The 15,095-nt window shown below is 36.8% G+C and overlaps 1 protein-coding gene across 3 annotated transcripts; it reads right to left on the bottom strand.

The window, feature by feature from the left end:
* Positions 1-88: 88 nt before the first annotated feature.
* Rsph4a (radial spoke head component 4A) lies at positions 89-14,618 on the bottom strand. 3 transcript variants are annotated; one of them, XM_046426433.2, is made up of 6 exons: positions 13,807-14,614; positions 9,159-9,393; positions 5,494-6,234; positions 4,216-4,363; positions 3,407-3,524; positions 89-1,988 (listed from the first exon to the last, which is right to left on the bottom strand). In XM_046426433.2, the coding sequence occupies exons 1-6, from the start codon at positions 14,481-14,483 to the stop codon at positions 1,745-1,747; spliced, it is 2,163 nt and encodes a 720-aa protein (XP_046282389.1). In that variant the 5' UTR covers positions 14,484-14,614; the 3' UTR covers positions 89-1,744. The 3 variants fall into 3 exon arrangements, with proteins under 3 accessions (XP_046282389.1, XP_046282391.1, XP_046282390.1); XM_046426434.2 differs by lacking the exon at positions 89-1,988 and adding an exon at positions 4,015-4,079 and having other exon boundaries at positions 13,807-14,615; XM_046426435.2 differs by lacking the exon at positions 4,216-4,363 and having other exon boundaries at positions 1,833-1,988; positions 13,807-14,618.
* Between the last annotated feature and the right edge of the window lie 477 nt (positions 14,619-15,095).

The following is a 15,095-nucleotide window of genomic DNA, read 5'->3' as shown; positions in this document are numbered from 1 at the left end:
TGCTCAAATCTAGAGTAAGTGCACTTTCTAGGTACTCGAAGCAGTGTAACTCAGTGTAGATGAGTGATCCACAAACTTCCAGTCTATGACAAGTTAAAATGTTTAATCCTTAGAAATTAAGGATTGCTGTGATTTTTAAAAATTTTACAAACATCAGCATTAATAGTGGAATTAATTTTTTAATTGGTCCTTTACCACAATTTGAGAGACACTATTCTATGGGACCCTGTAATGGTCACATTATACTACTTGCTAAATTACAGTCTATTCTAACTTTATATTTACCTTTTCATATTTCCGCTTCAGTGAAAGCCATGATTTCAGGAGTAGCACCTAGTTCTTATTCATAATTCAGGGTGACTTATACAGCTGGACTTAAAAAATCCCCCCTTTTTAATTGATTCATAATATTTTAGAAATATATGGGTAGAGAATGTAAGTTTGAAATGTCTGGATCTGCCAGATTACCATATTTTCAAATCATTTTTTCCAAATTTAAATCAATTTCTATAGGATGAACAAGGACTGCAATTGAGGAAATTGAGAAGTTCAAAAGGGACTTGCTGAGCTTGGTAGGTAGCACATACCTACATTCCTAGAGACTTGGGAGACTGATGCAGGAGGATCACAAGTTTGAGGTTGGCTTTGACAACTTAGACTCCATTTCAAAAGAAAAAAAAAAAAGGCTTGGGTTTGGTAATGTAGCTCAGTGGTGAAGTGTCTGAGTTCAATCACCAGTAGCAAAAAACGGGGGTGGGGTGGAGAGGGGCAATTGCATGAGCACTCCAGTAGTCTTTTTTGTTTGTTCTTTTCGGTTATACATTGTATGACAGCATTATACAGTATTTTGACATATTTATATGAACATGAAGCATATCTTATTCTAATTAGGATCCCAGTCTTGTGGATATATGCATTATTGAGATTGACTGTGGTGTATTCATATATGTACGTAGGAAAGTTATGTCAAATTTATTTCACTGTCTTTCCTATTCCTACCAGTCCTTCCCTTCATTCTCCTTTATGTAATCCACTGAACTTTTATTCTCCACACCCTTTGTTGTGTGTTAGCATTCACATATCAGAGAGAATATTTGATCTTTGGATTTGGGGGATTGGCTCATTAATTTCCAGAATATACAAAGAACTCAAAATGTTCCAATAGTCTTTGAGCAAGTCATGAAATTATGAACATTCCCCCTACAAAAAGAAAATGAACATAAATGGTATTTGCACTCAATATCACAGGCTTGACCACCAGCAATTACAAATGTTTAAGAATACATGCCCTGAGTCAGTTTTTACAAAGTTTAGAAATACATGCTCAAATTTACTGATTACTAGTGCTTTTGTTCTCCTTACTCCTTGACACTCAAAAGTATAGAAATTTCCAAGGAACCTGGTGGATTAGACTTTCAATGTTTATCGTATTAGAAATTAAATCAGACCTTTTAAAAACAAGAATACATAAGCATATATTCTATTAGCCAGGGTCGTCAGAAGAGTAATATGATCACATTATTTAGCTTCTGGAAGATCCATTGAGTATCTTTTTATATACCCATTAATAGTTCTACACATGAAATGTCAAGTTTCCTATTTCTAAAGAATAACATGCACACGGATAATGGCCAATTTATATATATATGTTTGTATATATGTGCATACATGTATATAATCAGTCTCACATAAGGGGTTTTTGTCTATATTCATGAAACATAGGTGTCAGCTAATTTTATTCTTACTAGTCTTCATCTTCATCTTCCTCAGTTTCTTCATCTTCCTCAGTTTCTTCATTTTCCTCAGCTGCAAATACAGTTGCTTCTTGTGCAGCCCTGAAAGCCTTCTCCTCTTCCACACCAGGGTCATCCATTTCTGTAATTTCCGGTCCACTAGGGTATTCTTGATAGACTGGTGGTGGAACTGGGGGTGTGTAATTGTCCACACTATACTTATGACCCCACCCTATGTAGAAATTCTCAAACTTTCTGTAAGTAAAAAAATATATAAATAAGTCTGTATATTCTGTTCAGTAAGAAAATGACCATTCTATAGCAATGAAGTGCTATTATTGTATCGTGGTCCCATAATTTTAAAAAACAATATATTTTAAATGCTAGAAGTAAAATATCCTTCAGTAATTCTACTACAAGGAATTGTTTTGATCCAACTGCTTAAGCTGGTTAAGGAAACCCTGGGGCCAGACCCTGTCAAAATGTACACTATACCCAGACCCCAAGTAAAGGCCTTATTTAATTATTCAGAAAAACACTTAATACACTGCATAAAGTTAAAGAAGTTCAAAACATTGCTAACCCAGCAAACTCATGGCTTGTGCAAGGAGTCAGACTTGTCATTAAAAACTCATGTGTCACGTTTTTAGGTTTCACCATAGGCAATTGCAAAAGCTTCACCTGGTTGCCCTCACTGGACAACTGCCCTTCCCATAGCAGACAGGGACTCAACCAATGTGTTGCCTTGTCTAAGGGAGTTGTGGCCAAGGACTCTGACCCCTCTGGCTGGTCTTACTCTTCACATGTTCACATTCCTAGCCCAGGTAGCTTGTTTCTAGGATTCGAGCTGAGTCCTGAAGGCATCCTTTTCCATCCCCTCCTATTTCCGCTCCCCCCACCGCTCCGTCTTCCATCCATATTGCAGAAGCCTTTTCTTCAGAGACTCCCTTGTCAATGAGATGATGCCAAAACCCCACATCTATGGCACCTTCCTATCTGACTCTCCACTGGCGGCCATCACATGGGAGAAAATGGAACAGGGAGAAGACAAAAATGACTCTTACTCATGCTAGCACAGTAATGATGAAAGGCTTAGTCAGCTCTGATGTTGGCTTGCTGCCACAAGAGCTACTCTGACACCTGGCAGCTCAGTGCTCTCCTGCTCTGTTGAGCTTTAAACACTAGGTTATTAGGAAAGAAGTGGAAGTGTGAGACAAATGGAGGTGTATATGTTGGTGAGGGATTAAAGGATTTTTAGTATCCTCTATATCTTAATTTCCTTGAAAGTGACAGCCTACATAAAACATATTTAAAATTATCTTTTACTGAGATGTTCAACAAAAATGATCTGAGTCTTAAACTAATTTAAACACTGCTTACAATTATCTTCATTAATCTAAGTGAATGTATGAGTAAATTACCCCAGTAATCATAGATGAAAAACCATATTTTAATTCAATTAATTAGATAACTAAGATAAAAGGGCAAAAGCCTGAATTGTTCTAATATCTTTTACTGTTTAATAGAGATGCTATTTGAATAAATCTTAGGCCACACGTACCTGATACGTCAAAGATGAGTTAAAGCAATAGTAGATTAATATGCTAGTGAGAACATAATTTCCAGAGTTAAATAGTCACAACAATGAGTTTGTAAAGTGGTCAGATACTTACTTGCCATTGGAAAAGGCATATGCTCCAGGCCAGAGGTTGGATCGGAGGACTGCGATAGCATACTGTGGGATGAGATTTGAGGACAGCCGTGTTGTCCAAGCAGGCATATTCTGAATCTCTGGAACCCAAGGAGAGATTTGAAAACTTAACTCCTAAACAGGCAAGAAGATACTATATAACCAAAGTCATTTTTATAAATCTTATACACATAGATACAGGCACATTTGATAGAGAAGGAAAAGTTAAGACAGCAGCTTAACAAAATCAGGAGAGAATTTATGAATGTTTTGGAATAATAAAATTTCAAATAAATGTACATATATGCACACATTCATTTTTGAAACACAGGCTTTATTAACAGAGAAGGGATTTTGGTGGTAGAGGGAGTACTATTCATAACCAAATGAAAGGTCAAATTGTTACTGTGGAAGAGACTAAGGACTGCAAGCACAAGCAAAGCAGATGAGAAAAACAAGAACATGGGTCAAGAGTGATTGTAAAGACAGCAGCACCAGTGTTCAAGTTTGCAGAAAGCAAGACAAGAATGAAGCATAAGACCCTGTGAACATTTCTAGCAAGAGCTACGGCCCACTGTGTTTCCTCCCTACATCATTCTTTCAGCTTCTGTCAGAGCACATTGGCATGGACAACGGCATTCTTCTCTCCTGCCATTCTGAAACACATGAAGGGGAAGGAGAGGAAACTGTGGCTCCAGTTCACTTTTAGAGATTTGAACTCTTATATATTTGCCACAGAATGCACATGTTATGCAGTTTATGTGACTCTGGGTTAACAGTCATCTAAATTACCTAAATCTTCAGAGATTGGTGTCAAAAGAGGGGGCCCCACTTCCTGTTCTATGTAGTCAGGATCTTCGCCTTTTTCTTCTTTTTCCTCATCTTCTTCCTCTTCTTCTTCCTCATCTTTTTGCACAGGATTGAACCAATTACAGCGACCCTGAAAATGAATTTTGCATTATTTAATAGTCTCATGAGGACCTTAACATTTCAGAATATTTTTTCCTATTAAAGCAATTATCAGAATGAGTTTTCATTGTGTGGGACATCAGTCGATTATCCATTCATTCATTCTATAGTTATTTATCAAAGGCTATTTTCATTTAGGTCATTTCAAGAATAAAATGTATTATTTATTCCAGTATTTGTCCACTTCTTGAAGTTGCAGAACTTGAAGGTTTATGTATGCTTTAAAACTATCAGTTAAAAGGTAATAATGTTTTTGTTGGTTTGTAATATGTGATTTATATAAATGAAGTAAAGCTAGTATGGTATGATTATTAAACAACAAAATTTTAAGTGAGGTAATGAGGTAGGTAGGCAGTTATAATTTCTCAATTTATCTAGAGCTCTCTAAGTGTATCTCTTATCTAGTTAAAAGTATAATGAAGATTTTTATACCCACAAACAAGGAAGTATAGCAGAGTAATTAAGAAGGGGGACTCTGGGTCTATTCTGCACAGCTTCACATCTATCTGACTGTAATGTATTAGCTATATTACTTTGTCATGTTTCCTAAACCCTCTGCTTCAATTTCCTCATCTATAAAATAAAGATAATAATATTCAATCTTTCATAGAGTTTTTATGAAGATTAAATTATATATGTATATGAGATTATATATAGCCCCTTAATTATATATATTGCTTTTGAGGGGGTATTGGGGATTGAATACAGGGTCACTCAACCACTGAGCCACATCCCCAGCCCTATTTTGTATTTTATTTAGAGACAGGGTCTCACTAAGTTGCTTAGCCCCTTGCTGTTGCTTAGGCTGGCTTTGAACTCATGATCCTCCTGCCTCAGCCTCCCCAGCTTCTGGGATGCTGGGATCACAGGTGTGTTCCACCGCACTTGACAGATATATTTCTCTTAGTAGCACCTGGTACAATAGGTTCTATGTAATAGTGTCCTATATCACTGTTTGCTCCCCCCCCCATTTTTGTTATAATCCTATAGTGTTCTTGGGATAAAGATTCAAGTTTTTTGGAGATAGAGTAAAAGAACTGTTTTTAAAATGAATGCACATAGCTATATTGAATTTGTACATCACCTGGCAAATACCCCTACCTGTGGAAGAATATGCTGTACATGATGAACCCAATTGGAGAGAGATTCCACTAGATCCATCACTTGAATGCCTTCAAAATCAGGGTTTTCCTCAAAGCTATCTCTCCCACCCTCCACTTCTTCCTCCTCCTCTCCTTCCTCTTCACCAAACTGGAAGAATCCTAGAGGGCTGACGTGAGTTCCTGCTGAAATTCTGGCAATTTGTGCTCGCAAGTAATTGCTCTCATTTCCTGGGAAAGGTGGGTAGCTTAGGATGGGAGCATCTAATCTCCCAGTGAAAAATTTCTTGATTTTTCTTGCAATCACAATTTGTGCAGGTACAACTGATGGTAACTTCACCCAAGGTCTTCCTGGTTCATTGCATACAAAATAGACATATTTGTTGGCGCCTGTTCTATTTTCTTCTTTGGGTATAGTTGGTGGGGGCTTGTAAAAGGCCTTTGGTAATTCATCTTCCTCCTCTTCATCAGCTTCAATTGCTCCATTGTCCCTTTCTTCAGCTATGTCTTCCTCCTCCACCTCCTCTTCATCTTCCCCCTCACGAAATTCCACTTCAGCTACAATATAATTTCTTTCTATACCCAGGATCTTACCCCAGAAACGGCATCTTTGGATTGGGTGGGTTTCAGTAAGTCGTTTGAGGGCAAGAAAAATGCGGTAAGTCTCATCAGTGCCCAGACCAACTCCGGCTTGTTCAAAATAAAAAGCTGACTCCATTACATTTGGAAGAGAGCTTTCTGCCTGGGAAACAAATGCTGTGGTTAAAATTTTATCCATAAGGGTATGTTCACTTCTCTTTCCTCCTTATACATCTTGATATTAGTGCTACTTTATGTTTCCACCACTTCTTCAACATTTCTTCAAATACTTAGCTCAAACTATGATAATTCTGAATTTTAATTCTTTTCTCCTTACTTGTAAGTGTAACCTCTTACATTCATTGTGTCTTATACTCACTAATATATTACAGTGGCCCTGTTTTGTGTGTGCTTTTAGGCAGAAAAAATTAATAACTACTGTCAATGATAAAAATTCAACACCCTTGTTTTGTAAAAAATATTTAAGCAACTCTTACTACCCTAAAATAAGATATATATAACTTATGTGCCCATGTGTTTAGAAAGAACATAGTTATATATATATATATATATATATATACACACACACACACACACACACACACACACACACACATATATATATGCTTATATTGCCATAAAAATACTTGTTAAATACATGGTTTTACATGTGTGTGTGTTAAATAAAAATCAATACATTAACCTATTTAGGGTAACAATCAGGATAAATAAAAAGAAAACATCATAAGTGCTCAGACATTGCCTATACTTAAAGACATAATATAGTAAGATGCTTGCCCCTACTTATGACACATACTTTTGGACTTAAATAATGAAGATAACATAAATAAATAATTCTATTATAGAAATACAGAAAAATGAACAAGCAGAATCTCACATATACTATAGTAAAACATTTATGAAAATTTAGGAAAGTTAGAAAGAGCATTTTCTGAGATCAATATAACTTGTAAGACAAAATGTTGACTCATAAGATAGAGAAATCGAGAGCACTTGCTGTTCTTACAAATGATCTACTTTCGTTTGTATTATTACTCTATGTCAAAATATAATTTCTTCTTAGCCTATTGCCATGGTTCCCATTTTCTTAATGGATCCCTACATGTTATTATTCTCAAAATCTCCTTTTAGTCATTTTGTCACTCATTGCCTTTTGCTTGCAGGAGTTCGCCCATCTAACTCAAGTGATATGTGGCTGTTTGAAATGTGCATAATGTTTTAGTCAGCTTCTCATTGATGTGATCAAAATACTGGACAAGAACAGATTAGAGGAGGAAAAGTTTATTTGGGCTTATGGTTTTATAGGGAGTTTATGTATGGTTGACTCCAAAGCTCTGGGCTCCAGGTGAAGCTGAAAGGTGTGACAGGAAAGCTGCTCAGGACATGACAGCCAGGAAACAGAGAACTCCTCTTGCCAGGGACAAAACATAACCCCAAAGACACGGTCCCAGTGATCTACTCACACTCAACCTGCATACAGTTACCACCCCGTACAGTAGTTCTTTCAAATTATTAATACATCAAGCAGATTAATCCACTGATTAGGCTATAGCTATATAATCTAATCATATAACCCCTGAACATTTCTGCATTGTCTCATACATGACCTTTTGCGAGACACGGAATATCCAAACCATAACAAATACTCTTTCCTGACTTTACTGTTGTCCCCTTTTCCCTCAGAATTTTATTTCTTTTGGTCTTCACTTTGGTAATCTTCTACTTATCCTTCATGTTACAAATGAAATATCACCTGTGCTACAAAGTCTTGCCTAATTTCCAACACCAGAGTTAATTGTTCCATTCTGTCTGACCCTGTAGCTTGTTGTCAAAACAATATAATAATAACTGCTTTAATACATTTCTAGTATATGCCAAACTTTATACCTATTTTATACCTTTTGACTACCTCTACTGCTGAGTGATGATCCCCGACACTTAGAAGTTTAGTTACTTGCTCGAAGTCACACAACTACGAAGTGAATATATAGCATTGCTACACAGATGGAACTCCAAAGCCCAAGTTTTTCCATCATATTAAACTATCTACTGCACTCATCCAGTTTATTGTTGTCTCCTTCAGTAAACTTTAAGCAACTCAAAATCAGAAGTCTTTTTCACATGTATATCTCTGGATCTGGAAGGCAATAGACAGTCACAGAGTTTGTAAGTGAATCAGTGAATGAACAAATCAAAGTTGATAACTAAGAAGAGGAATCATGATGTGGTCCCAAACAGGAATAAAACCATGAGCACTGTAACATTTATGTGGGACAGAGTTGCTCAGATTTCATTGCTTCAGAGACTTTCCTCCGGGAGTCTTTCCACTCTGAGATGGAGCTTTTCATCTGCACCTGATGATTTAACTCTTCTAGGTTCTAAAACTAATCCTACCTCAGGGTCTCAGGCTTATTTGTGTTTCTCCCCAACCCCTATAATGAGATTATCCATCTCATTATAATTTTAAAGGACCACTGTCATATATGTAGCCTGTTATTTTCTGAAATGTCATTACCTGGTGCATAACTCTATCTGAAATTGATTATTATTCAACAAATATTTAATAAGAAACAGCAACTCGGAGAACAAAAAATAGGAGGAAACTATTTTCTACTCTGCTTTCTAGAAACGTATCCCACAAACATTTAGCAAAATGTGAGGATTGAAAAGCACTAAAACATGATATGAAACTGTAAAAAATGACTCAGTTAGGAAGAACGTGGTGAGAAGTGGGGTTGATTGGAGAAAGCTTGAAGAGATTTAAGAAAAAATAATGTGTGAATACTATACAATAGATAATTAGTAAAAAAAAAAAAAAAAAAACAACTTGAAACCATACCGCACTCAATCCAAATAAGTATCAAAAGTTATAATAGTAGAAAGGATAGTAGAATGAATAAGACATTGTTACCCTGCATATATATATATATATATATATATATATATATATATATATATATCACCAGAGAAATTATACTCCATATGTGAATGATGTATCAAAGGGCATTCTATTGTCATGTATAACTAATTAGAACAAGTTTTTAAAAAATTATAATAGTGACTCACTATTTCATCTTCTAATTCCTGATCAGCTCCTTCTAAATTTCCCTGGAGAAAAAGAGTCTTCTGCATCTCAGCTATTTCATACATTGGAAGCAGCTCATTCTCATTTTGAAGTGTATCTAATTTTTTACTAAAATGAGCCATTTTCACATCTTGGCTAATATTTTCAATGATGTCAACAGCATTTTCGGGACGCTCATCTAACATCTTGGTCAGCACATTAGAAAGATGATCATATCTGCCCAAAGAGAGAAGATTCCAAATTACACACATTCACACATACATACACACACACACACACACACATCAAGAGCATTTAAACAAGCATTTGATGCAGTCTCAGTAGCATTTTAGGAAATTTCAACAACTTGAAGTCTTCAAAGATTTTTCAGTGAAGATAATTTATACCATGAAAGAACCTATCTACAACTTTCTTAGAAAATGCTCCTGATACAATTTGGATGCTTAAGTTATTAAAGAAAAAACATTGTAACAAGATACATATTCTATATCAGGTACATTTTTTACATTTCATTTCTGAAACTGAAATCTCTTGGTTACATACTTTGAAGTGATAAACATTTTTCACTGATTTACCTTAAATTATTTTCCATGCCCCCTTCCTCTGCCCTCACCAAATTCAATTTTTAAATCCTATTGATTCTACCTTGTTTTTAAAGCCAATTATCTACTTCAGTGTTTTCAGACCTACAAGAAATGCATTTCGTATTGCAATCTCCATTCAGACACAACTAAAGGACAACTGTCATCAAGTATTACCCCTTAATTCAAATTACCCCTTAATTCAAAAGTGACATATCTAAAATCTTGTTGTATCAAAAACCCTGCTTTTTATTTCATAACCAAATTAATGAAGCTATCCCTACCCTCTCAGGAATTTTTGCATTTTATTCATAACTGTTAGGGTATGATTTTCCAATAGCAGATTTGCAGTGTGGATTTATTTTTAGGAAGACAAAAACTGATCAAAACTGCTTTCATATTGGAAAGAAACTTTCCTGTTCAATGTGGAAAGGTGCATAAATTGCCTCTCTGCTGGATGTATCTCTCAAATTTTGTTTCTAATTACTTGACCCTCTGTCCAGTGAGATAAATCTAACAGAAATAACTTTCATACTTGGTTAAGTCCCAGCTGAGAACCTTTGTTTGTCCCCAGTACATCATTCCTCTTAAAAAATAATATAAAATCCCTTTTATGTTCAAGGACACACCACTTTAAGACATTCCCCAAACAATACTGAGCCCTTTCTGAGAACACTGACATGCTGCTATGAAATACTGTACATTATATATTTCCTATCTAGAAACTGCATTAGGGTTTTCCATGGCCAAGATTGGAGTTTTATTTATTTCCTCCCTTGCTAGAAAGAAACACAATAAATCGATAAGTGTATAGTTCCTATTAATTGATATATTATTTTTGAGCTTTGTTTGTTAATGTATTTATCTTAGACCTTAAGAATGTCACAAGAAAACATGTAGATGCTATGCACAACCAATATGAAAGGCCATTCACAAATATTATGTTTGGAGAATATGTTATTCTGTGCCCAAATGTTGCTGTTCTTGTAAGTGAACAAGATTGTTTTGACTAGGAGTTTCTTTAAAACTTCATCAAGCTTGCCTAATTTCCATTTAGTGTGAAACTCATGGAGAACTCTCTAGACTAAAATGATGGTTGTTACTGGGCAATAGCAGGGTTTTTAACTAGAGTGTTTGATTTGCTCCAGTAGGGGCTAGGGAAATCAGAATCCAAGTCAAATTTTTCATTTTATTTTTCAATATAATGTTTTAAGTTTTAATATAATGTCCATAAGTGTTTTATTCATATTTCCCAAGTCAGGTATTACAAAAAAATTTTAAGTACATATCTGATGTACTTTTATTAGATTTTTTTTTTTTTTTGGTACCAGGGATTGAACCCAAAGGTGCTTAGCCACTGAGCCTTATGCCTGAACCCAGGGGCACTAATCACTGAGCCTTTTTCATGTTTTATTTTGAGACAGGGTTTTCCTAAGTTGCTGAGGCTGGCTTTGAACTTGTAGTCCTCCTGACTCAGCCTCCCAAGTCACTGGGATTACAAGTGAGCACCACCATGCCCAGCTTTTATTAAATCTAAATACATAATAAATATATATTTTTTGAACTGAGAATTGAACTAGGGGAGTATTTACCACTGAGCTACATCCCCAGTCTTTTTATTTTTATTTATTTTTTTGAGACAGAGTCTCACTAAATTGTTTAGGGTATTGCTAAATTGCTGAAGCTGCCTTCAAACTTGTGATCCTCCTGCCTCAGCTTCCTGAGTTTCTGAGATTATAGGCATGTGTCAGCATTTTTTCAATTAAACAGTATTAATAATTTGTTTTGTTAGAATGATTGAAAAAAGAGGAAATAATTTTTCCTCTAGGCTTTTTGTTCAATAGCAAAAAAAATTATTAGATTCTGTATTTAATAACAGATTTTCATTGCTACAAAAACAGTTTTTATGATTGCCAAATTGGATCTGCATATGAAAGATGGGGATTAAAGGCATCTTTACTAAGTATTTTTTTTTTTTTGTACCAGGGAATGAACTCAGGGGCACTTAACCACTGACCCACATCTCTAGTGTCCTATTTTGTATTTTATTTAGAGACAAGGCTCACTAAGTTGCTTAGCACCTCACTTTTGCTGAGGCTAGCTTTCAACTCAAGATCCTCCTGTCTCAGCCTCCTGAGTAGCTGGGATAACAGGCGTGTGCCACTGCGCCCAGCACTAAGCAGTTTTTAACTGCAGGCTCTAAAGAGGATAATAGTGAATGCTTTGGAAAGTATTCATTTATTAACTCAGAAACAGCATTTGAAAATAAAATAAATTTAAATATTAAGTAAATCAGCTAGAAAATAATTCATTAAGAGAATTTTCTTACTTTACTTTTGTATTCAATTTTAAATGTTTAGTAAACTCCCAAGTATTTTTATGAAGCTCTTTTGTGATCGTAAAACATTTATCAACTCATGCTTGTTATTTAACCTGGCACATTATGACAAATTTATCCTAGGTATTCAAGTATAATCTTCTACTAAATTGCAAAATTACATTTTCTATAAGTAAGTTGTATCTAAAATGATAGATTATAAATAATATTTTAAATTGCTCAATCTCAAGTTTAGTGGAAGATTTCTCACAGCAAATACTTTTTTTCATTAGACCTTAAAATCATATTTTACATTTTCTAAAGCTTAGTAACAGCTGCAAATATTTGTCATATTGTATGTTCAGTAAGCACTCAGAATTTACAGGCAAAACAGGAGGCATCTCAACAGATTATGATGAGAACTGAAATTGATTCAGAGGGCGTGGACTGTAGTCCTGAGCTGCCATTCATTCACACATCCTCATTCAATCATCAGTTGACAGCACTGTGCTAGGCACTAAGAACACTGTGGTGTACAAAACTCACATGATCCCTTCACTCTTGGGGTTTCCATTCCAGTAGAAGAGGAAGACATTAAGATGTAAGCAACGTGAGGCTGGGGTTGTGGCTCCGTGGTAGAGCGCTTGCCTAGCATGTGAGAGGCACTGGGTTCAAGTCTCAGCACCACATTAAAAAAAAAAAACAACTAAATAAATAAAATAAAGTCACTGTGTCCATCTACAACTAAAAAAATATTAAAAAAATATATAAATGTGTATGAAATTATAATGGGCATTAAGTCCAATGAAGGAAAAGAATAGATTATTATAACAAAGTTGTATGGAAGCTGAATTCTGAAGGGTCAGAGTCTGCCAGAAGACTAAGGGAAGGAAACTTCTGTGCAGAGAGAACAACATGAAACCCACCAGGCTGTGTGACTGGAGCACAGTGATGGAGAGGTAGATATGAGAGATGTGAGCCAGTGGAAACAAGAAAATTCTGTTCTCTCACAGTCATTTCCTCCACTTAAAAACAGATAAGTTCATTTGATGTTTTCTAAACTCCTTTCTAGCCATAAAATTCAGCTATTATTCTGTAACCCTGGAGGCAAGATCCTCTACAGAGCTTTGCTGTCATGAATTCTGAAATTCAAACTACAGTGGGATTCCCAGAACTTATTTGGCCATCACATTTTAAGAGAAAAGTGGATAAATAGCATGTGCCCTAAAGGCCTCCTATGGTGACCAATTTTCCTAGTTGGCCCAGGATTGAGCAGTTTCTTAGGATGAAGAACTTTCAGTGTTCAAATCAGGACAGTCCCAGGAAAACTGTGTTGGGAAGGAACTAAAAGCCAAGCCATTCAAGGACTAGAATGCTTAGATTGCAGACATGTTCTCTCTGTATCTCTGCAGACACTTATTTATTACAATAATCCTGGAAAGATGCTTAGACTTCACTATATTGCTTTTTTGTTTGTTTGTTTCTGACAAAGCCCATGACCAACAATCCTACATTTTATTTCTGTGTGCCTAGGTTCTTCAAAGAAATTTGAAGAATCCTGACAGGTGACCTGTTCTGAGTCCTGTGATACAAAGCTATGTCGCTAACTCCCTTTTAGTATAAAATCTTCTCAAGTATATTTCCATTCACTCACAGAAACACACTCTCACACAGAGATACTCACACCCCCTTTTGCTTTGACAAACTTTTTTTTTCTTCTTGGAAACTTACAGATTGAGGCCCGACTTGCTACTGGTCCTCAGTAGGTAAGCCTTAGCATTCTGAATGGCAATCTCAAGCATGCTGGGGGCCACTTCTGAGGCCCCAGGCTCCAGCTGCAGAAGATCACAATTACTGTTTGAATCTTCTTCCTGAAAAATGTCAAATCTCAGCTCTTTTTGTTTAGAGGTATCATAGCTTGGGTCCTTTGGCCCATACAGATCAGATTTGGATTGCTGAGACTGTGGAAAGGTGTTTTCCTCCAATTGTCTTGCGCGATGAAAAGTTGATTCTCTCTTGTCAGATGGTTGTTCCAAAGGATCAGAAACAAGTGTCCCAGAATTAGGAATTATACTAGTGGTCCTGTCTGACTGCAGTGGGGTCTCAAGATCCTGCTCCCCCAGAGTCAAGGGAGGAGTGGAAGAAGGCTGCTGAGGAGGGGAATGGGGAGGTAATGCCCCTAGTTCTGTGAGATCTCCCAGAACCATGCTGGCTCTGGACCGGGGGCTCCAAGGAGGGCTTTTGCTGGGTTGGGGTCCAGTTTCTGGTGCCTGCTCTGCCTCCAAAGGCTCAGATGACTGAGGGTCAGGGACTTGGGGAGAAGCTGCTGTCTTTTCTTCCCATGGCCCCTCTACTTCCTTCAATTCGTGGTTTTCTTTTTCTTGCTTCAGGGAAGTCCAGTCTTCCATGGAAGGAGACAAGAGAAAAAAAGGTCTGGATGAAATGGGTGTGAAGATATGGAAGACGGCAATGCAAGGCTGGTGTTTGCTGAGGTCTCTTAGGTGATCTGTGGGTCACAGCTGCTCTGTAAGTTGCAGCGTCCTGTCTCCATAGCAACCCCTGGCAGGGTTCCTTAAGAAAAACAATACGAGTCAGTTGCCAGGATTCTAGGGAGGAGCCCAAGAAACATGAAAATCCTAGGTTTGTGATTTGATAGAGTCCCTGCCCCTCTATCTAGCTCAGCCAATCCGAAATGGACTCTGTTTGGAAACCCGAGAACTACAGCTTCTGTGTCTTGATCATTTAATGAAAGGATTGAAGGTGCCGTGCAGGAAGGAGGGTTTTAAGGTCTGATAGTTTGATAGCTGTGAGGAGTTGACAGGCTTTAGCGAAGGGAACTTGCATTTAGTCTTTGAGTAGGGATGCACGAGAGAGACCGAGAACGGAAGAAAGGTAGGAAATTAGGGGGGCAGAGAAGGAGGGAGGAAGGAAAGGAAAGGTAGGATGATCTTTGGGAATCCTGTAGGTGCAAGTGACAATGAGACCCTGCGGTGTAGACGGAGGGATTCCAAGACGCAGAC

The sequence above is a fragment of the Marmota monax genome, unplaced genomic scaffold (assembly GCF_021218885.2).
Source record: "Marmota monax isolate L192 unplaced genomic scaffold, Marmota_monax_Labrador192_F-V1.1 WCK01_AAM20220418_F8-fsc00174, whole genome shotgun sequence".
In the NCBI taxonomy this organism is placed as follows: domain Eukaryota; kingdom Metazoa; phylum Chordata; class Mammalia; order Rodentia; family Sciuridae; genus Marmota; species Marmota monax.
The sequence above is the reverse complement of the archived record's forward strand: the minus strand, read 5'-3'. Positions and strand labels throughout refer to the sequence as shown.